The 23,305-nt window shown below is 36.9% G+C and overlaps 1 protein-coding gene across 11 annotated transcripts in view; it reads left to right on the top strand.

Moving 5' to 3' along the window:
• LOC6039483 (zinc finger CCCH domain-containing protein 13) overlaps positions 1 to 23,305 on the top strand; it is a 215,511-nt gene that overhangs the window by 186,976 nt on the left and 5,230 nt on the right. For 10 of the 11 annotated variants that reach the window (XR_005278191.1, XR_005278194.1, XR_005278190.1 and 7 more), the window contains 6 exons: positions 975 to 1,777; positions 9,008 to 9,167; positions 20,675 to 20,736; positions 20,985 to 21,904; positions 21,962 to 22,343; positions 22,404 to 22,558. Coding sequence is in view for 5 of the 11 variants with exons in the window: in XM_038259587.1 (XP_038115515.1) it covers positions 1,733 to 1,777; positions 9,008 to 9,167; positions 20,675 to 20,736; positions 20,985 to 21,904; positions 21,962 to 22,343; positions 22,404 to 22,558 (1,724 nt within the window). In the remaining 6 variants the exon portion in view is untranslated. The remainder of the gene's footprint in view (positions 1 to 974; positions 1,778 to 9,007; positions 9,168 to 20,674; positions 20,737 to 20,984; positions 21,905 to 21,961; positions 22,344 to 22,403; positions 22,559 to 23,305) is intronic. The other variant, XM_038259589.1, reaches the window with a different exon arrangement.

Genomic DNA, 23,305 nt, shown 5'->3' with positions numbered 1-23,305 from the left:
CAAAAAACGGACCTCGGATTTGTGATCAGGGACAAAAGTTACCCCTTAGGACAAAGTTTCACGCAAATCGAAGAGGGCTCGGGGCAACTGCTGTGTGAGTTGGCGGAGAATTACCCTAATATCTTTTTGCAATTTACGTGAAAATATATTGCTTCTGTTTCAAATTGTATACATCCTGATAAAAAGAATGATAAAAATTATAAAAAAAGTCTTAACATGAACTTTTTTCTCTGACCAACAATTGAAAAATTGCATTTTCAGTTTCATCATAATGTGTAGTTCAATGCTTCGTAAGCAAAAAGAAAAAAAATGAGAAAAAAAAGTATCTTAGTCTGTTATTTTAAGCATTTTCATGTGACTTATAAGTGAATATATTGATTTTATATGTAAAACGTAAAAAAATCTGAAAAAAACACAAAACATGGAAAATAGCAACAGGGAATTAATTTGATAAAAGTATACCAAAGTTACTGGACACATTTTAATCATGTTGCTGTTGTTAATTAATTCATTTCTGGCAGATTTTTCAGGTTATATTCAGCAAAATGATTATTATTTTTTCTCATTAAAATCATTTTTATCTTATGTTTAAAGGTCTATACTGCCCATGTTCGCATAAATGTCCCATATGCAAAATCAGCAAGCTAAGATAAACGCATTTGAAGTTTGTCCCACACATAAGGCTACGTGTTAAGTTTTCGCGAAAAACTGGATTTCCTCCAGATTTCTAGAACAAAGTAGTGGATGTCATAGGCTTTTCTGAAAGAGCACACGATTTTGAACCAAACTGCATCAATAACTTAAAAACGATGAAAATGCATATGGGACCTTTATGCGATCAGGGGCAGTATAATTCTTATTATTATACTTATCAGATTCTTTGGAAAATTATTATTAAAACTATTTGCCCTTATGGGTTAAAACATTAATTACAACGTACTCATTTGTTTCATTTTCCATTTATTTCATTCCAGATTTCGCTGAACCCACAACGACACACCCACTCATTTCGCACGACGGGAGAACTCACCTTTTCGCAGCACGCAGCATAAATCTTTAGCATGAGTTCCTACCGGCGCTCGGCAGTGCTCGACGGGACCACAAATGCCAGCGGTACAAGTGTCATAATTTACCACCAACACAACGGCACCGACAATCACATTGTCTAGCACGGAGAAAACAACAAGAAGAAGCAGCAAAATATCAGCCATAGTGAGAGTGATTTGCGCGGTTTTTTTTTCTTAAGCTGTAAATAGTTTGTACAAAAGTGAAGAAACAAAAACAACAGCCCGGGTGTACATAATCCGTTTTAGTCGCACTTGCTGGACCAGAAGCAGCCCCGTTTGGTTGATGTTGATTGAAGCCCGTGAACACACGACAAAGTTTCAATCCGCCGCTAGTACTACCGTGTAGAATCCGATCCGGGAGAAATTCACGGGAAAAAAGTTACCACTAGTCGAATCAGAGTTGCAAAAGTTTTATGCAACCCTGCAACCCCGGGGAAAAAGAGTAAAGTGAAGCTGAGTGAAAAATTAATGAGTAAAGTTGTGTGATTTGTGCTAGCCAAAGTGCAACGAAAGGGAAAAATTGTTGCAAACGTGTTGCAAGGTTACGAAAAATCGAGCTTGATAGAGTTTACAACTCGAGTACGGAGTTGTTTGACAAGGAAAAGTTGAAGCGACAAAGGTTTAACGATAAACAAGTTGTTGTAATCAGATAAAAAGGATTCACAATGGAGACCGAGGAAATCATCAAACTGGTCGACGGAATTTATAAGGTAAGTGTGTATTATAATTTTTTTTTCTTTCTGTATTCCAATGCATACAATGTTTCTACTTTGTACCGAATTCTGCTCCGTATCTCACCGTAACAACCATCCGGAATCGACATTTATTTCCAACACGTCATGTCAGACAGAATTCAATCAATTTTGGATTCAATGAACCGGGGGAAACACTCACAGACTGTAGTGTTTTTCCCGCGCATTTCCTCGATTCCGACTCGAGCATAAAATGGAACAGCAAACAGATTAATCCTTGTGTACTCGTTACGGGGAAAGCGAAAAGCAACAAAAAAAAGCGTTACATGCCGAAGCTTCTCAAACATTCTGGAGCAGCTTGGAAAGGGAGCTTTGCAGCTTTTTGTTGTCTGAATTGTGACACCATTCGAGAAGGTGTAGAAATTCCCAGTATAAATTCGCTATTCTTTATGTTTAGTTTTGTGATAAACACGCCACTATTACATTCTGTCAACATCATAAACTAAAAGCGTTGAAATATGTTCCACCAGCCTCCTCAGAATGCCTTCACCTCGAATAAATAAACGAAATGTACCATTTTGTCCAACTGTCAGGTCACGTCACACGTGTAAATCCACCCACATTGCTAAAAAGTAGGGGGGTGTTAATGGACCGGTAACTCAAAGCACTCTCCCGAATCCCGAATGACACTTTTGGCAGAATTTGCACGAAAACAGGGCATAATTTATGGGATCACATTTTTCCCCTACTTTTCTAAGCCATTTGGGGAGATGATGTAGTCTGTTTGTTTTTTGGCAGAACAAAAAAAAATCCTTTTGCATTTGCACAAAAAAGTGAGACTGAAATTTGTCTCAAGTTTTACGTGTGTGAATTGAAGCTAAAGAAGAGATGAGCTATGTGGAATGCGTTTCCCAAGAAATGATGACCAGTGCTGCCAACGCTCCTTTGAGAATTGGTCAAATCAAATCGTCGCCGTCGTGTTAACTTGTTGCAAATTTGTGCAGCTCACAATGCCTCACTTTTGGACCTTAACAGATCTCCAAAATTCGATATCAATTCTAAGATATTCAACAAATACCAAAAAAGCTCCGTTAATTTTAGTCACTTTTCATATAAAAGAAGTTTCAATCTTGTCGTGCCATCACAGCGTGAAAATTGATGTAAGTGCGACAACTGGCCAAAGGGATTTCAGGTCAGAACGCGTTTGACACAGGTACAAGCTCGACTAGCGTAAACATTTGTAATTATAACTCGGGACTCCAGCAACCAACTTCAACCAAACTTCGGGACAAAGCACAGAATGGCCAACCAAGGGAGCGTTCTTTTATTACGTAACGCAGTTGGGGGGAGGGATGTGTCGGAGGCCATGTTACGCTTCATACATTTTTTTTTAATTTGTATGAAAATTTTGTCACGAGGGGGGGGGGGGGGCAATAATCCATTTTTTGCGTTACGTAATAAAAGAACGCTCCCCAAACAAACCGTGTTTGTAATTGTTTACATTGCGTAATAAAAGAACGCTCCCCAAACAAACCGTGTTTGTTATTGTTTACATTGCGTGCTCTCGTTTTTGTTTATTCTAGGTCAAACATTAAAATGCGTTTTTCTCGGAACGTCGAAATGGCGGGTGCGACGAGATAGCATGACAGCGTCGAATTAAAAAAAATTAAGGTAGATTGAAAATAATAAATCTAACAAAAAATGGAACTCATTTCGCAGGTTTCGGCGTTGAAATTTAAATTCTGGACGATTCACAATTATTCTATCAGTTTGAACATTATGTTAACGGTTTTGCTAATAATTTTCATCAGGTTTTAAAATTTATGATTTTTTTTAAAATTAAATAGTTAGTTTAATGTTTATTTACACAGCAATTTTCTATGGCTTTAAAAAAAAACTTTTTTTTACAAAATACTATTAATTTTGGAGAAAAAAAAAGAAGACATTGAAATAAGTTTATTGGATTCTCAAAGTATTATATTTTTATTTGTTGAAATCTATTTTTTTATTAAAAAAATGTTTGTTTTTTGTTTTGATTATGTTATTATTGTACGCTCAGTTCCTAACTGGAAAAGGTCGTTGAAACCGACCATCTGGTCAACGACGTCGAAATAGGCGGCGGGTAAGATGCGGGCTTAACAATGTCAAAACCCCTCACTTCGTCTCACCATCCAGCTGCAGCTTTGTTGACAAACAAACGGAGCACGTGGTCGCATGATGGCGGCATCGAGCCAGAATTAGGGGTGTTCATGTGATTAAAATTGAAACTTTTTCAAGAAAAAATACATATTTTAAACATTATATAAAAATTAACGATGTTTGAAAAATTATGTCGATGTTGAAGAAGTGTGATAAAAGATTAAAATTTTCAGTCATAATTTTTCTTCTTATTAAACTTGTTTACACAAATTGCGCACCCCTAGGCCTATCCACGACCGTGAGAAGGTGACAGAAAATTCAGCTATCAGCTAAGTGAGCATTCTTTTATTACATAACGCAAAAAATCGGATTTTTAGACCCCCTCCCCCTCCCCCTCGTAACAAAATTTCGATAGAAATTTTAAAAATTTAAATGGAGCGTAACACGGCTTCCGAACCCCCCTCGCCCTCTACTGCGTTACGTAATAAAAGAACGCTCCCTAAACCCACAATAAGAGAAGCTTAAATAAAGCATGAATATTCACGAAATTATAATCTTTGCCTAACATAGTTATATTTCCTAAAATCTGCTAAACATTCTACTCAACGTTTTTGCAAGTAATAAGTGGACTTGAAGAAAACTCCAAATTACCAATAATTTAATTGAAGTAAGAAAAAAAACAGGTTGATTTTTGCAAACCCAAATGTTATGAAAATTATTTCCTTTTTTTGCTACATTTGACTTGCAAAGGATCAATAAAGAAAATAAATGACTAAGCGGTATTTTAGAAAATTTGATTTGAAAAACTACACAATAAAGAACGATCATTTCAGTAAATTAGGATTTTTTTTAATCGTTCTACAAAAAAATACCTCATTTTTTAATATTTTTTTCTAAATGTTATGAACTTAGTTCAAAAACATTTATTTGCATTTCTTTAAATGAAACAATAGAAGAAACCTCAATTATGATCAATTTGATGTAATTAATTCAATTTGCTCACTTCTAGGATGGAATTTGTAAGAAATACAGTGACTATCACTCGGTTTATTGAAATAAACCGTTTTCAACAGAACCATTTTTTAAGCACTTTTTGTCTGGAAATATTAGGATTTTTTTTTTTTGACAACACTGTCCTTACCCTATTTCTATAGTTTCATCCAGCCATCCTTTCAGTAAGCCAGCCATCATCATCAGGTGTTGGCAGATCTCCTCTCACCCATCCCCCTCACCTTCCGAGTGAACCTCTTTCGAAAAACGTCACACATGCTGCGCTGACGACGTCGACTTCCCAAGTGGCACTTTGTTTCAAGTCCAGAGGAAAACTGGTCCCCCCCTCGAAAGGACGTCTCGAACATCTCGATTGGCATTCTGCGCACTTGAGTTGAAGGGAGCGCTGAAGCTGAAGCAGGGGGAGGTTAAATAAATGAAGATGCGATAATTTATGCTTTATGTTGGCACCACCTTTTGTGGCTCGACACAAGAGTTTCTTCATTTCCGCAAGGTCTTGGATGAAAATGGGAAAATTCCTCGCATTCTCACCGCGCCACCGGGTACAAATCTGGAAATAGAGGTTGACGTGCTCGCAACTAACTCGCGCAGACCTTTGAGCAAATTGTGTCATTTCAGATGAGTCGTTCGTGTTTCTGCTGTGTTGGTTATGAAGAGTTATGAGTGTCATTTTTCACCGAGCTCCTCCCCGATGGCTGGGTAAGTCAAGTTTTGTTTTCCCTGGCACAAAAAGAGGTCTGCCCTGTCACATTCTTGCACTAGTTCAGTAGGTCTGCAAAGGCTTTTGTCGAGCTGGATCGTTGGACAGCATCGTCAGTGTCAGGAGTGTGTGACTTGTGACGAGAATGAGGAAATACCTCATAAATTATAGTAAAGTTGGAGAGTGAGAAACAGTCAACTGCAACAAAATTGATTTGGAATATCAATATCAAAAACAATAGGATTAAAAAAATACTATTATGTACTAACAAATTGACCTTTTCGTGCTATCTTGTCGCGCGTCGCTTTTTGACGTTCCGAGAAAAGCGTGTTTTAATGTTTGACCTTGAATAAACAAAAACTAGAGCAGGCAATGTTAACAATAACAAATCTGCCCACAATTGGAAATTCGGCTATTATGCCAAATCAAGTATTCCGAGATAAACGCGTTTTAGTATTTGTCACAAAATCTCCGTCAAGGCAATTTCCCATAAGAGTGGCATATTAGCCGTTTGGTTTTTCGCATCGGCAGCCAAATCTAAACACTATTTTAGTGAAATTCAAGTTTCAGAAGATGCTTCGGAACTTCCTCTACCACCTAGTGCTAATATCTCGTTTTTGCCAAAAGTGGATATTAGCCGTTTTTTCAATGGTGGGCAGAAATAGCTGAATAATAACTTTTTTGCAGCTTTTTAATTTTTTTTAATAGCTGAAAATAACTTTTTTGCAATTCCGTCGTAAAACTATTTACTTTTCCTGTAATTCTTTACCGAAGAAATGACCTATTTTTCTGTACCAAAAATAACAGAATGGAATAGCAAAACTTTTCAATATAAATGCTGAAAAGTTCTACTTTTCAGCAATGAAATGGGTGCTGAAAAGTTGAACTTATCAGCATTTGCTTTGACAAGTCGTCGCCATCGTGCTAACTTGTCGTACATGCATTTTGGGCCAAATTGAGTTAAGAACGCCATTTTGTGCAGATCACAATGCTTCACCTTTTGACCTTCACAGATCCCCAAAATTCGATTTCAATCCTGAGATATTGAACAAAAACCGAAAAAACTCCGTGCATTTTTGTCACTTTACATATGAAAGTAGTTTCAATCTTGTCGTGCTATCTTGTCACTCCATGAAAATTGATGTAAGTGTGACAAAAGGCCAAAGGGATTTCAGGCCAGGAAAGTCAGGATGCGTTTGTCGCACGTACAAGCTAGACTACCGTAAACATTTGTAATTATAACTCGGGACTCCAGCAACCAACTTCAACCAAACTTTGGGACAATGCACAGAATGGTGAGCCAAACAAAACGTGTTTGTTATTGTTTACATTGCGTGCTCTCGTTTTTGAATATTCAAGGTCAAACATTAAAATGCGTTTTTCTCGGAACGTCAAAATGGCGGGTGCGACAAGATAGCACGACGACGTCGAAGTAATACTTTTCAACATTTTTTTTATTTGAACGATTTATCGGCAATATACATGAATATTTGACTTATAATTTCACTCAAAGGGTGTTTTTCGGAATGTTCTATGGATCTCGTTGTGAAAAGATGATTTTTAAATTGTGATTTGTAATTTTTTTTTTTATCAACATCCCACCACACACACAGACATTTGCTCAGAATTTGATTCTAGGAGGTCTAGGAGGTCAAATTAAGAATTTCGTTTTTCGAGTGATTTTATAGCCTATCCTCAATAAGGTGAGGAAGGCAAAAAATGAAATTTAAATGACATGAAAATTATTATGAGCATTCAAAGTTTCCATTAAAATTAAACCCTACAAATTATTTTGTTTTTCGATTTGTCCAACCACCACTTGCAAATAACATTCAACCGAGCACGAAATCCGCTTTTCATTGAAGCTCATATTCTAGTTCACGTGTTCATTCAGTTTCACAGAAAGAACGAAATGTTCCACCCTCATCCCCCAAATCGCACCTAAACCTCTCTAAAAAATGGACAAAGGTAACCAAGGCGGTACGTCATACGACCGTTACTACAATGAAAGGTACGACTCAGTGAGCTGTAGTCTACACTTTTCATGTTTAACTCATTTTCAGGGTAGACCCATCCCTCGTTACTGTGAGTTGGGTGGTGTTAAAACCTGTCTGCAAAATCTCACCTTTCGAGAGCACGAAGGATTCAATATCCGGACTGTTTCCGACACTTTTGGATTTTATTTTTTTTTGTCATATATGTTCTTTAGTTCACCAACTTTTCATTACACGTTCTCCCAGCCAGAAATTGCATAACGTCGATGTGCGGTGGAAACCCTTGAACATGAAGCAACACACAAAGTTCGTAAATAGATTTTCACTTGACGTAATCTTCTTACGTCTGACAACCCGCTTCGGAGCCCGTCTGCTTCAGGTCTGGGTTATTCCTGCAGGGGTGTGCAGCAGTAGCATTCCTGGAGTATTTAGGGATGTGCAGCGGGCGACGTGCTTCGAGGCCGTAGCAATGCGATAAGTAGAGCGCTTTCATTGAGGGAAACATGCTTGAAGAAGAGGCAGAAGAAGCCTCATGAGTAGTAGGACATCAAGTGGCTGAAATCTTGAGCTTATTTTTGCTTTTACCACTCTCCGGGAAGTTATATATAGTTTGGTAGGAAGCTTTATGAGTGTCGCGTGTTTCAGTGAAAGGATTACGGCAAATTGAATTTTCCGAAATAGTGTGCCGACGTTGAGCTGAACATGTCGTTACAGATTGTTCTGATTACAGTTTGTAGGTTATATTGAAGATTTTTTCAAGAAGTTTTCTGAACCTAATTTAAGATTTGACTTTTTTATTTTCAAATTACCTTCCCACGTCACTTTCGTCACATCAGTTGAGTAACCCGCCCAACAGGTTCTTCAACAAACCTCTCACCAATGATGATGATCCCCCTCATCAGATGCTTACCACAACATCACTGTCAACCTGCAGGGTGGCTGTTTGGCTGGCTAGTGATGAGTTGGTTAATGGTAATTATGATGATGACGACGGTCGTGGGCGCGCGAATCCGCTAATAGCCTGTTGATACAGTTGATTCATGCTCCTCGACCGGCTTTACCCCTTGCCTCATGTTTATGTTATTATGCTCATCATCATCAGCCGTTCCAATTCACACGTCGAGCGGTTGACCCTGGAACTCGGCCTGAGTGACTGGCAGGTGGCTTCAACGGCACTTACTGAGGCAGCCATTAATCCGTGCGAATATTATTATAATTATAATTCTGAAAGCTCCCCCGGCGCGGCTGATCCTCATGACATTACGGTGTGGTTGAATGATACGGCTTGATTGCATAATTACTGCACGCTTTTCAACAATTCATATTGAATGCCAACAAATGGCTGCATGGGTGTTCTACTATCTGTATTTAAATTTCACTCTCTATATTTCTTTTTTTTTACAGAATATCCTCGAGAAGTTCAACCCCGGAGCGCGACAGCTGATCAGCGCCGGCAAAGCGTACCTGAAGGCACTCCATGGAGCGTCGGCGGCTTCCAACCTGTTCAACGAGGCCCTGGCCAAGATTGCGGTCAACGCGCAGCAAGGCGGCACCATTGATATCGGTGAGTTCCTCTGGGTCAAAAAGTATCTATTTATTTTAAATTTTAGTTTACAGAATCTAAAGTTTCTGGTAACGTTACAGGTTTATCTTTATTTAGTGATATCTTTATTAAGGGCCAATATATTTGAAGAAGACCATGATTTTTCTAAACAAAATTTTATACGCAGAAAAGTTTTCTTTTTGTCAAACACTCATTATTTCTTGCATTTTTTTATCTTAATTTTATTAATTGTTTATATTTCTCAAATTTTGTATCAGAGCAATTCCATGCTAAATAAGGAATTAGTTGTACCAAACCTTTCAAATTTTAATGAATCTTTGTAGACATGTTATCAGAGGAAAATGACATGTTGTCGAAAATGATATTTAAGAAGGGTGTAAGTTTTTTGGACATATATTTACATTTCGTTATTTAAATGTTGTCATCGAAGCTCTTGAATCGTATCAAAAAGTGGTCGAAGACAAAACACGTCTCTTCTATGAGATTTTTTAACTTTAATTCAAAACTAAAGCTTATAAGATGTTGCAAAAAGCCTCACGTTAAATGCAGGATGGTATGCAAAAATCATTTATTAAAACCGTATATTTGAAAACGGGTCAAAAAACCATATTGACCATTGCCCTAATTCCAATACAGTGGCTTTAAAAATGAAAATGTTGAAAAAATAGAGGTTCTTTCAATTTTTGGGGGATTTCTTGACATTTCTGTAATATGCGAGACTTGATTTTTCAGTCTTAAAAAAAAACAGTTCTTAAAATGACAAAGGGAGATATAATTTATTTTGGAATGAAGGTTTTTATTCGCAATCGAATTGAGACTTTTTGAAATAAATTAAGCTGTTGACCACAACCAAAATAAAGGACAAAAAATCTGAGGCAAAAACAAAATCAATTATAAAAGCACTAACGTTGTCTCATGCATTTGTGATTGCTATTGCAAAGCAGTTCTCTACGGAATCGGTCTTTTTTCTTTAATTTTAATTTTTGTTTTTTTTTTTTAATCCGGTTGAAACTTTTTTGGTGCCTTCTGAATGCCCAAAGAAGCCATTTGCATCATAAGTTTGTTCATACAATTTTCCTAAAAATTTCCATTCAATTCAATTCAATTCTTTATTAATACATGTAGAGTAAAGACTGCTCCTTTTCAATTACTACAATCAGAATTCAAGAGTGTGTAGTACTTATTATTTAGCAGCTGTCCATACAAAAATGATATGTAAAAAATCAAAAATCTGTATCTTTTGAAGAAATTTTTTGATCGATTTGGTGTCTTCGGCAAAGTTGTAGGTATGGATATGGACTGCACTGGAAAAAAAATGATACACGGTAAGAAAAATTTTGGTGATTTTTTATTTCACTTTTTGTCACTAAAACTTGATTTGAAAAAAAAACACCATTTTTATTTTTTTATTTTTTGATATGTTTTAGAGGACATCAAATGCCATCTTTTCAGAAATTTTCAAAATGGGCAGAAAATGTTTGACCGAGTTATAATTTTTTGAATCAATACAGATTTTTTTTTAAAAATCGGAATATTGGTCGCAAAAAATTTTCAACTTCATTTTTCGATGTAAAATCGAATTTGCAATCAAAAAGTACTTGAGTGAATTTCTGATAAAGTGCACCGTTTCTAAGTTAAAGCCATTTTTTGGAAACTTTTTCGAAAATAGTTTTCATTTTTTAAAATTAGTGCCCATGTTTGCCCACCTTAGAAAAAATATTTTTGAAAAGCTGAGAAAATCCTCTATATTTTGCTTTATTGAACTTTGTTGATTCGAGCGTTAGTTGCTGCGATATTGCCATGCAAATGTTAAAAAACTGGAAAAAATGATGTTTTCGAAGTCTCACCCAAACAAGCCACCATTTTCTAATGTCGATATCTCAGCAACTAATTATCCGATTTACAATGTTAAAATATGAATCATTCGTAAAATTTTCCGATCTTCTCGAAAAAAATATTTTCGAAAATTTTCAAATCAAGACTAAAATTTCAAATGAGCGTAATATTGAATGTTTGGCCCGTTTGAAATATTCCTAAGCAATTTTACTAAGAATAAAAAAATGGGATTTTTTAATTTGGATGAAACTGTGTGTGTACTTTTTCTATGACCAGAGAATTAATTTTGCATTATAGTTTGTCCACATCCAGGACCGTGGTGTAGGGGTTAGCGTGATTGCCTCTCACCCAGTCGGCCTGGGTTCGATCCCAGAAGGTCCCGGTGGCAAATTTTGAGACGAGATTTGTCGGATGGGGAAGTAAATGTTGGCCCAGGTCTAACCTAAAGGGTTAGGTCGATAGCTCAGTCCAGGTGTAGGAGTCGTCTCCCTGGGTCCTGTCTCGGTGGAGTCGCTGGTACGCAGTTGGACTAACAATCCAAAGGTCGTCAGTTCGAATCTCGGGGTGGATGGAAGCTTAGGTGTAAAAAGAGGTTTGCGATTGCCTCAACAATCAAGCCTTCGGCCACCTAGTTTCGAGTAGGAATCTCTCAATAGAGAACGTCATGGTAATGCTGTAGAGCGAATAATGGGATTGGATAGTTTGTCCATACAATTTTGGCAGCTGTCCATACAAAAAGGCTGTTAAAATGGTTTTAAATCTTTACCTTGAGAATAAATTTTCTGATCGATTTATTAAGTTCTTTTCTTTTGCAAATTTGATTTTGCAACTTAAAATTATAGTCGAAATAATTTTATTTTTATTCATTTTTTCAAAAAAAAACTGTTTTTCACAAAATTGGTTACACTGCCAAATATATTTTGACCAACAAACTGTGATTTTTCAGTAATGCTTATTTTACGTAACCCATTTTTTTGTGTTACAAGTCCAACCAATAAAAAATGGGTAATTGATCCGGAGATCCGAATTAACGAGAGTTTTCAAGATACAGATTGTGGAATATTTTAATAGTTCTTTGATCATATAATAGATACGCTCGATTTCATCCGTTTCAAAAAATGATCACTGTCCTAATTCTCAGAGAATTGCCCATGTGCCCTAAGTTCAAGAACGCTGGAGCTTTTTTTTTTTTTTTGAAAAGGTCCAATAAACCAAATTTTCAGTTTTTGCTTTTTGGGTGTTTTTTAATACCCCTGACTCAAGGCGGTTTCAAAAACACCCTAAAAGCAAAAAACTGGAATATTGGTTTAGTTTATTATACCTTTTAAAAAAAAACTCCAGAACTCTTCTTATTTCCTACTCAAATGCAACAAGAATCATCGAAATTGGTTACAAATTTGAAGAGTTACAGATGCTTAATGTTTCATTTCCAACATTTTGGATCACTTTGGTTAGCAAGTGTTTTAATTTTAATTTAAAAACTAAAGCAAATTTTGCGACCACCTAAAGGGAAGAGGTGTATTTAAGATTAGTGTGTGATATATTCTTGTATAGCTTGGAAATTTTTGGCTGTAATCGTGTTTTCAGTATTTGTGTTTTTTTTTTTACTTAAAATTTTGATAATTCAAAATTTGAAACTTATTTAAGCAATGACGGATTCCACGCGAAATCGACCATAAAAATACGATTTTGAACCGGACCATTTCCGATCTTAATAAAACTTGCTGGATCGTTTGTCCTACTCAAATCAACAACTCCTGTGCACTCAGTTTAGTAATTCACAATGGCATTTGAATTTTAGGAATTCTTTTAGTTTTAAATTATTGGTAATTACATTTAAATTGAAAAAATCATATCTTTCGAAGCAGATGTTCAAAAAATCGATCGAAAGTGTGTTTTAACGAAAATCGTGCGCTCTTTTCAATGAAAATATTTCCAAAAGCCGAAACTTTCATTTTCGATCAAAAAACAGCCAAAAATCAAATTTTCTTCGAAAATCAGGATGAATACACCCTTTGATTCAAATTTTGCCATTACCATTTGAAAGAGCGGACAATTTCCCACTTTTCTTCCATAGACACCAAGTTGGAGCGAAAGCGTTTTCGATTGGTTTGTAAATAAAAACCTTTTTTCGTTTTTTTTTATTTTTTTCCAAAAAACTAAATTACATGTTTTATGGCAGATTTTGTAACAGATCCCATTTTTAAACTTAAAATAAAGTTCTGCTTCCGTGTTTTTGAGTTTTTCCTTGACGTACCAGTTTCAAATACATATAAAAGGAACGAAATAATTACTAAAGATAACCAAAAAAGATGCATTTCCTGAACCACTTTTATTATGGAAAAATGTTTATCTCACTCGTCAATGTTGTTAATACCTGCAAAATATTTTTTTTTCCTATTTTTTTAATCATTGTAAAACGCCGTTTAAACTGAACTAATGCGTATTTTTCCTTGAAACCAAATTAGTCACTTTCCATGTACAAACCGGATAACTTAAGTTGGTTTAAACATTTTAAAGCACACCCTGACGTGCCAGGAACCACCCTAATTACCTAACAAAAATTATGTATAAAACTATTTTGGGTAGAGAATCCCGAAGATTTGAAGCCGATCCGAGCACCTTAGAGTATGGCCATGCCGTTTGCCCGGAAAATTGTTGTAAGTCACTTAGCAGAATTTTGTAAGATGTTCAATAATTTGTCAACGTATTTTTTTCCTACAATTAAAATAAAATTGAAATCCAACACAGAATTTTTGATTTGTCATCCTGAGCAATTTTAGTAATAGTAGAACGAAAAGGGAATAAATATCACAGAATTTTACAATTTGCAGCTTTTCTATACAAAAATTGTTGTAGCTTTTCAGAGATTTGATTAAATAGCATGTTTATTCTGCAAATTTATTCTTGATATAATTAGCTTCAAATCTACACAAATAGTTTTGATAAACACGAATAAATGATGTTTCGAGATGAATTTGGAAAATAAAATAAGAAAAAAAAACTATTTTGCAGGTATTAACAACACTGACGAATGAGATAAACATTTTTCCATAATAAAAGTGGTTCAGGAAATGCATCTTTTTTTGGTTATCTTTAGTAATTATTTCGTTCCTTTTATATGTATTTGAAACTGGTACGTCAAGGAAAAACTCAAAAACACGGAAGCAGAACTTTATTTTAAGTTTAAAAATGGGATCTGTTACAAAATCTGCCATAAAACATGTAATTTAGTTTTTTGGAAAAAAATAAAAAAAACGAAAAAAGGTTTTTATTTACAAACCACTCGAAAACGCTTTCGCTCCAACTTGGTGTCTATGGAAGAAAAGTGGGAAATTGTCCGCTCTTTCGAATGGTAATGGCAAAATTTGAATCAAAGGGTGTATTCAGCCTGATTTTCGAAGAAAATTTGATTTTTGGCTGTTTTTTGATCGAAAATGAAAGTTTCGGCTTTTGGAAATATTTTCATTGAAAAGAGCGCACGATTTTCGTTAAAACACACTTTCGATCGATTTTTTGAACATCTGCTTCGAAAGATATGATTTTTTCAATTTAAATGTAATTACCAATAATTTAAAACTAAAAAAAATCCTAAAATTCAAATGCCATTGTGAATGACTAAACTGAGTGCACAGGAGTTGTTGATTTGAGTAGGAAAAACGATCCAGCAAGTTTTATTAAGATTGGAGAAGGTCCGGATTTTGAGTGGTCGATTTCGCGTGGAAACCGTCCAATTGATTAAAAAAAAATGAGTGTTCAAACAATCTCTGATCCCATATTAAAATTGCACTCAACCAGGTAGGGGTCCCCGCAATCAGCAATCGTAAACTGTTGAGTGTTATTACAACCACGACTTTCAAGATAAGCCTTGCCCTCGTACTCGACCACACGGTGCTACGTTTAATCCTGTTTTATACCGCTCGGCGCACAAATTAAGGTTCACCCTGAAAGTTTGCCTCGAAATGGGCAGCAGCATCAGCAGCGGGAAGGGTGGAAAAAAGGGTTCCAGAACCTGTTTTTAGTGGACTCCACGTGAGGCTCCTTGAAAGTAAATACCATTCCCCCCCTTAACTCTCTCATATCAGCGACACAGAACCGTCTGAGGCAAAGTTTTTTTTTCTCTTTATTAATAAACAGCGAAAGCCACTTTAACCAGTTTGGATGGTTAAGCTTTAAACCAACAACGGTGGCAGCACCGGCAGCGGGAACGTGATTTTGTTGCATGCAATTAATGCTTAAAATGGCAGCGAAAAATGCCCTCCGGTTGGCACGAGATTTCTGCAGGACGAGGCCAAGTTGGTTTCATTTTAATAACAGCTTATCTGTGTGTTGAAAAAATGACTTGGTTTATATTAATGTTTTTTATAAGTTGATAAAATTTCAATGTTTATTTTTTGATTAAATTTTCCTAAATTTTATAATCTTGAAAGTTCATAACCCAGCTAACGTAATCAAGAACGTGTACGCAAAGTTCTCTTTTTCATGGGAATCTTTTCAGCATACGACATCGACGCTCTCTCAAAAAGCGAAACACCCACCCACCACTTTCGAACACGTTTTGCATACCAAAATCGCTCAACTGTTCAGCGTAGTGCAATTCAAGCTCATGCAGAACGAAAAAAGAGTCCTCCAAAAGTCATTCGAAGCTGTTGTTTTTGCTGTTTTCGTTCGCTGCATTTCATCGTGCATGCAAAGAGTGCAAGACTTTGGTGAAATCGAGGTGCAATTCATTTCGACAGTTTCCAGTTTAATTAGGTATTTTATCGCAACAAATTAACTTTGAGATTAGCATTAGCATACATCAATATTTTTCATATTTTTAAAACTAATTTCTTGTTAAAAATTGTTAATCATGACTCAGACCTGCTGCCGCCAAGGTCTTCTCGAACCTAATGGCAGCGTGAGCTTTTTAGCATAACCAGCTAGCTCTTATAAATAATATTTGATCAGGGGAAGCGAAGCAAACGAGTTGGAGGGACGTGATTTATACTTTAATTGGAGAATCTTGTTCCCGCGGTGAGCTGCTTGCTGTTTTGACGCGGGACAATCGGGAGGAGGTTGTGTTTGGTAAATGTTTTAGTTTAGGTAAGGAGATCGTGCTGTGTGTTTGATGGTAATTTAAAACTTCTTCAAATTAAAATTGAACGCTAAAAAATAGATTCAAATTGAAAACATAGAACACACACAAGTTGAAAAATTGAAAAGTTGAAAAGTTGAAAAGTTGAAAAGACAAAAGTTGAAAAGTTGAAAAGTTGAAAAGTTGAAAAGTTGAAAAGTTGAAAAGTTGAAAAGTTGAAAAGTTGAAAAGTTGAAAAGTTAAAAAGTTGAAAAGTTGAAAAGTTGAAAAGTTGAAAAGTTGAAAAGTTGAAAAGTTGAAAAGTTGAAAAGTTGAAAAGTTGAAAAGTTGAAAAGTTGAAAAGTTGAAAAGTTGAAAAGTTGAAAAGTTGAAAAGTTGAAAAGTTGAAAAGTTGAAAAGTTGAAAAGTTGAAAAGTTGAAAAGTTGAAAAGTTGAAAAGTTGATAAGTTGAAAAATTAAATAGTTGAAAAATTAAAAAGTTGAAAAGTTGAAAAGTTGAAAAGTTGAAAAGTTGAAAAGTTGAAAAGTTGAAAAGTTGAAAAGTTGAAAAGTTGAAAAGTTGAAAAGTTGAAAAGTTGAAAAGTTGAAAAGTTGAAAAGTTGAAAAGTTGAAAAGTTGAAAAGTTGAAAAGTTGAAAAGTTAAAAAGTTGAAAAGTTGAAAAATTGAAAAGTTGAAAAATTAAAAAGTTGAAAAGTTGAAAAGTCGAAAAGTTGAAAAGTTGAAAAGTTGAAAAGTTGAAAAGTTGAAATGTTGAAATGTTGAAATGTTGAAAAGTTGAAAAGTTGAAAAGTTGAAAATTTGAAAATTTTAAATGTTGAAAAGTTAAAATGTTGAAATGTTAAAATGTTGAAATGTTAAAATGTTGAAATGTTAAAATGTTGAAATGTTATAATGTTGAGAAGTTGAAAAGACAACTTAATTGCCTCACACCTTCAAAACCATTTAAAAAATCAACCATTACAATGTGTGTCATAAATGGACACTTATTTCCACCACTCACTACACCAATTATGGCTGTTGTGAAAACCCCCCTCGGCAGGATAAAAAACCAGAAAAGCCGTCAATTGAACCCTGGGGGGAAATCACAACATAAATAACTTGCACTTTTCATTGCCCACTGCGGGAGGGGATGGGCCATCAGAACTCAATCCACGTGACTGAAGTATTATTTATTTCATCCCCAACAGTTCATAAATAAAAATATTAATAACGTAAAAACATTCGCACCCCCTCGACTCTTCGTGCCTTTAGGGGGTGGTAGGAGGGTGACGAAAGTATGATGCAATGCTGCACAATGAAAAGTTATTTGAAAAACTGAAATAAATCTTGTAGATTAAAGTTGAATTCGAAATTTGAAATCGAAATTAGATTTATTTATAAAAAGATATTTATCTTTAAATGCTTACCTATTTTCAAAGATTTTCTCACTGTGCAGTAAGGATTTTCCTCCTGTTTTGATTTCATGCTCCCCCCAAACTTTGGGGGTCTCAAAATATTTATTGACGATGGAAGCTGCCATCATAAAGCAAACACCGGTTGGTCCCCCCCTGCCCAGTGTTTACCAACTCGGGTTGGCATATTTTCATACTGGGTTTATTGGAACTTTTTTTTATGTTTTTCCATATTCAGAATCGTTAGACTTCCAGTCCTGTCCTCCGACCTGGGGGCCCAGAGAAATGGCCATTCGGACGCAATTTATTGCTTCAATTGCACCCATTATCAAGGGTTCGGAGGGGGCTTTTTGGTCCCTTTCGATAACGATGTCTCCCGTACTCTGATTTTATGTTTGAATGGAGAAGAAATTAATTTGCTTTCGGTTGGGTCCATTTGATGGGGAATTGGGGGCAGTTTATTGCCGATTGCTGTTTATTATCTTTAGTGATAAAATTACAGCGCCTTTAAGGCAAATTCAAACTCCACATTCCTAGAACATAAAGTCGTTGAATTTTCCCCGTTCTTTTAAAAAACCACAAAACAAACTGAATGAAAACAGGATTTCCGGATTAATTAGAGCGATTATGCCATCGAGCTCATCCTCCAAGCCAACAAAAAAAAGCTTCCCATCCTGAAAGCTTTGCAAACCAGACTTCATCTCGAAGTAGCTCAACATTTTCCTTTCTTAATCCGAGGAACAAACCATTTTCCACCAGCAGCACCCATCAAGGAAGCCCCTCAGGCAGGTCCTAAAATACGAAAGCTCCAGTCCCGGCTCTCAACGCGCTTTATTCGGTTTTCGTTGTGAATTTAATTTTAGAACCAAACATTATGGGCCGGGTTTGCCGGATGAAGCGATTCCCTTCTTGAGAAGCATTAAAATCAACATAAACAACAAGAAACGGAAGATGTTGAGGAAGTCCCATTTGTTGGGATTCGGGGGGATGGTTTAATCTACTAAGACATTTAAACTTGAGAACAATTGTGAAGTACATGAAGAAATAAAAGCAGTTGGAAATGGGATTCTTTTGGAGATTCCACTTTCTTCAAATAAAATAACTGTTGAAGAGTTAATAAATAGTAGTTTATGCAACAAGTTGCAAAAAGAGGATTTTTTCAACACGAGTCGTACATTTATCCAACGAGGTTCACCGAGTTGGATAATTACGAAGAGTGCTGAAAAAATCAAGTTTTGCAACGAGTTCCATACAAATTTTTTTGCAATTCCGAAAAACACCCATTGAGTGAAATTGTATGTCAAATTTTCATGTATTTTGTCAATAAATCGTTTGAATCAAAAAAATGTTGAAAAGTGTTACTTTTCGAAACAAGTGCTGAAAAGTTGAACTTTTCAGCACCCATTTCAGTGCTGAAAAGTGTTGCTATTCGATCTCGTATTCGATTCTGTTATTTTTGGTACAGAAAAGTAGGCTATTTCGTCGTTCAAGAATGACAGGAAAAGTAAGTAGTTTCACGACGGAATTGCAAAAAAAATTATAATTGAAATCAGCGATTAATTTATTATAGTTTTTTTTTCTCAAAACATTAGTTTTTTTTTAATTTTACATTTTTACAAGAATTAAGATTACTTCTTCGAAAATCAATTCAATTCAATTAGTGTTTAATTAGAATTTAATAGTTCTGCTCCCGGATGTTACATTTGCAATTCAGAGAATCGAAAACCTTTTCATCTTAGATCAATTCGTAATCCTTTACAGGGACGGTAAATATTTCTAAGTTTAGATTTTGCTAGCTGAGTGCTCTTTTAGAGGAAATAAATTTTGAGAAAAAAAAATTTGGATATATGTTTTCGAAAAAAAAGACAGTTCTTTGTTAAATTGTTTTTTTTTTTGCAATTCCGTCTTGAAACTGTTTACTTTTTCTGTCATTCTAGAACGACGAAACGGCCTACTTTTCTCTACAAAAAATGCAAGACTCGAATAGAAACACTTTTCAAAAAAAAAAATGCTGAAAAGTTGAACTTTTCAGCACTTGTTTCGAAAAGTAATACTTTTCAACATCATTTTAATTTAGGTGGTGGATTGACTAAACACAAGTACATTTGACAAACAATTCCTTCCAAATGGTGTTTTTCGGAATTGCAAAAAATGTTGCATGGAACTCGTTGCAAAACTTGATGTTTTCAGCAAAATGTACGACTCGTGCAGAAAAAATCTTCTTTTTGCAACTTGTTGCATAAACTACAATTAATGCTTCATTTTTTCATCAGAAATGCAATACAAAAAAATAACTTTAAAACTTATTTTATGTTTTGAGTTAAATTATGAACATTTTTTGCAAAAAATATTTCAACAGTGCCTTACTTTAAAATAATTTGAAAATCGTAAGGAAAGCATATCTGTTTCCGAACTTTGAGATAATTTTTGTTGAAAAATCGTCAGCTTATCAAGTGACATTTGATGAATCTCATTTGTTATCCGATCAGCTAAATTTTAAAGAATTTTATTCAGCTATATAAAACCCTTCTAAAGGTAACCCTTGCTTTTCTTCAAAAAAATTTTAAATTTTTTTATTTGAAATTTTCCAAATTTCAAAGACGATTTTCAAAAACTTATAACAAAATAATAAAATGATTTAAGAATCACTACAGTTATGATACCGTCAAATGTTTTTATTCATTTCAGTTAACATTTTTTTATCTGATAAATTAAATGATTTATTTTTTTGTAAACAAACAATTGTACATGATTTTTCAATGAAAATTTACATTATAGCTTAGTTTTTTTATCCTGTTTCTCAGAACTATTTTTACAATAATAAACGCGAAGAAATAAGGCAAAGATATAAAAAAACAAGTCTCTAGAGTTTGCAAATGTCATGTAAGGAGGCTCAACGTTTAAACATTCTAGAATGGTATATTTTCTCTAACAATCAAAACAATAGATTTGAACGAATTGAATGGAATTTTGTCCTACGGTTTAGTGAAAGCAAATATTCATATTGATTAAATTAAATTAGGAAATGCAAATCTGGTGGAAAAACAAGTACAGCATTTTGCAATTTCCCTTACGTCGGTTTTCGCATACATTCCCAACAACCACTCATCTAATTTTAATTTATTTCCCCAACCAAAGCCGACCACCAACCACTAATTTCTGCTTTCTCCATCTCTCTGTCTCTCTCCCTTATCAAATCCAGGTTCCGCCCTGATGAACATCGTCGGAGTCTACAAAGAGATCCAGGACCAGCACATGAACATTGTAAGAGACCTACAGTATAGTGAACAAGCTCCCCGGGTGTATGATTTGTGTTTTTACTCCAAGCCCTAGTTGAACTGTTATCGATTTGTGCACACGAGTCCAGGCTATTATTTTTGCGTTGCTTGTGGTCAACGCGTTGATCATAAATTATCGTTTGGGCTGGGGGGACACGGAACAACACACATTGTGCAAATTATAGGTTTGAGAGAAAGTTGTTGAAATTTTGTTTTTTATCCACCCTAACACAGCTTAAAGCGTTCTACGTGGACCTGCTGGTGCCGCTGGAGACAAACCTGGAGAAGGACACCAAGGTGGTGCAGTTCGAGCAGAAGAAGTTTCTGCAGCAGCACAAGCTTCGCTCGGACGGTTACAGCAAGGCGGCGACCACGATGAAGAAGTACCGCAAGAAGAACTCCAAGAGTTCGGCCAAGGACGCCGAGAAGGAGATCAAGAGCATCCAGACGTTCGAGGAGGAGAAGCACAAGCTGGACCAGTTCTGCGAGTACAGCTTGAAGAACGCGATGACGCAGGAGCGGCGCCGGTACGGGTTTGTGCTGGAGCGGCAGTGCTCGCTGGCGAAACACTGGATGGCGTACCACCACTCGGGACATCTGATCATCGAAAAGTCACTGGAAAACTGGAACGACGTTGCCGCTACGAGGGAATTTTTGCCACCGAACGTTGAGAACATGTTTATTACTAAGCAGCTGAAGGATATGGAAGACGATGACGACGATGCGCAGTCGATTGCGTCGCAACTCCGCAAGACCCGGTCGATCGACGCTTCCTGTCTGGACATGCGATCGCTGGGCGATGTGGTGAACAGTTCGATGATGCAGATGCCCCGTGCCAAGTCGGAGTTTAACCTGAACAACAGCAGTGCCACCAGCGTTAGCACCCTCGTCGGGGTTGGCGTCCCGGGAGGACACATGATGAGTGCCACGCTGAAGAGCTCGGACACTAGCCAGTGGGAACGCCCGACGGTTAAGGCCTTGTACGCGTACTTGTCATCCGGGGAGAATCAGTTGAGCTTCCTGGAAGGCGACCGGATCGCGCTGGTTGGGGATCGTGCCAAGGGTTGGCAGTTTGGTGAGAACCTGCGAACGCAGAAGTTTGGCTGGTTCCCGATTGCGTACGCCGAGAATGAACGTGATAACGACAAAGAGAGGTCGGTATCATTACATAACCTTAAAATATTTTCCCTCACTAACCTTCCTACTTGTAGCATCAGCGAATGGGTCAAAGCGCCGCCCAGTGAGATCGAAGTCGACAACACGCCCGACTCGTCGCTCGAGTCCACCCTGGTAGACGACAGCCTGTCCAAAAGTGCCAACTCGTACCCCCCGGAGGAGGTCTCCCCGACGCGCATGTTCGGCGACACCATCCAGTACCGCCAGTCCAAGCAGTTCCGCCGACTGTCGCGCGGAGAAAAGCCACCCAAGCCGGGCCCACCACCACAGCTCCCGGCCCCCGTCCCCACCCCGGTCGTGCCAAACTACAGCAAGCCCCAGGGCATCCCCCAGTCCAACAGCTTCTCCTCGTCCGGCGGAGCGCCGATGGTCGAGAAGCGCAAGACTCCGTCCGCTACGATCAACTTTAACAAGCCGGTAAGAACACCTGCTCCAGAAATCCGTGGCAGAATCTGGTTACATTTGTCCGTTTTTCAGCAGTCGGCCAGCAAGCCGTCGAAAGCGTCCCGCAACGGAATCGCCAGTGCCTCGCTGCACAGCAGCAACGACAGCGGCTTCTCGAACGAGCCGCAGCCCCAGCCGGAGGTGGAGATGTACTCGGACGAGGAAACCGTCAATCGGGTGCCGATAAGGTAAGTGGGATTGACTGTTGTTTGCATTTTACTATTTGGTGGAGTTTTTTCATGATTTGTTCAAACATTTCTGGTGGTTGGGAACAATCAGCTATTGCACGGACCATCGATGTTAACACCTAAACGACTGACAAGTTATAGTTATCAAACGAACGGGGTCACTTTAAAGTTTGACACCCCTTTTACACGGAGTTCACACACACTACCACACGTTTGTTTTGATAGTGTGCGTGAGCGTATCAAACCTGGGTCGAACGGAGAGAATCTTCTGCCTCATTTTTCACGCTATCTTACGACACTGAGCAAAACTTACACAGCTTAACGAAGTGTTCTACACATGATCTGGCCCTGCTGTACAGAGCACTCAAAAATCAATCGCAAAACACTTGAATTTTGGGCACCTTAAGATGCTGTCAATTCAATAGCACAACACTTGAATTTGATGTGTTGTGTCACATGAAAAACTACATTATATCTATCGGTTTTAAATGGTGTTTCCTTCTATAATCAATCCATGTTTGTGTGAAATAGAAAAGGATTTCGGTTTGTTAAAAATAGAAGAAGTTGCGTCATAAAATTAATTTGACAGCTTTTATTTTCTATCAACTTTGCTTGTCAAAATTGTCTCTTCTTCCGGTTGTCCCTGCTCTCGGGATCGTCCTCCTGGTCAGGTTCGGGTTGTTCGCCACCACCGCTTTCTGCGGAGATGGAGGCCCCCGGGGAATCTTCTTGTTGATTCGGAACCGC

Source organism: Culex quinquefasciatus, chromosome 3, assembly GCF_015732765.1.
Source record: "Culex quinquefasciatus strain JHB chromosome 3, VPISU_Cqui_1.0_pri_paternal, whole genome shotgun sequence".
Taxonomy (NCBI): Eukaryota; Metazoa; Arthropoda; class Insecta; order Diptera; family Culicidae; genus Culex; species Culex quinquefasciatus.
The sequence above is the reverse complement of the archived record's forward strand: the minus strand, read 5'-3'. Positions and strand labels throughout refer to the sequence as shown.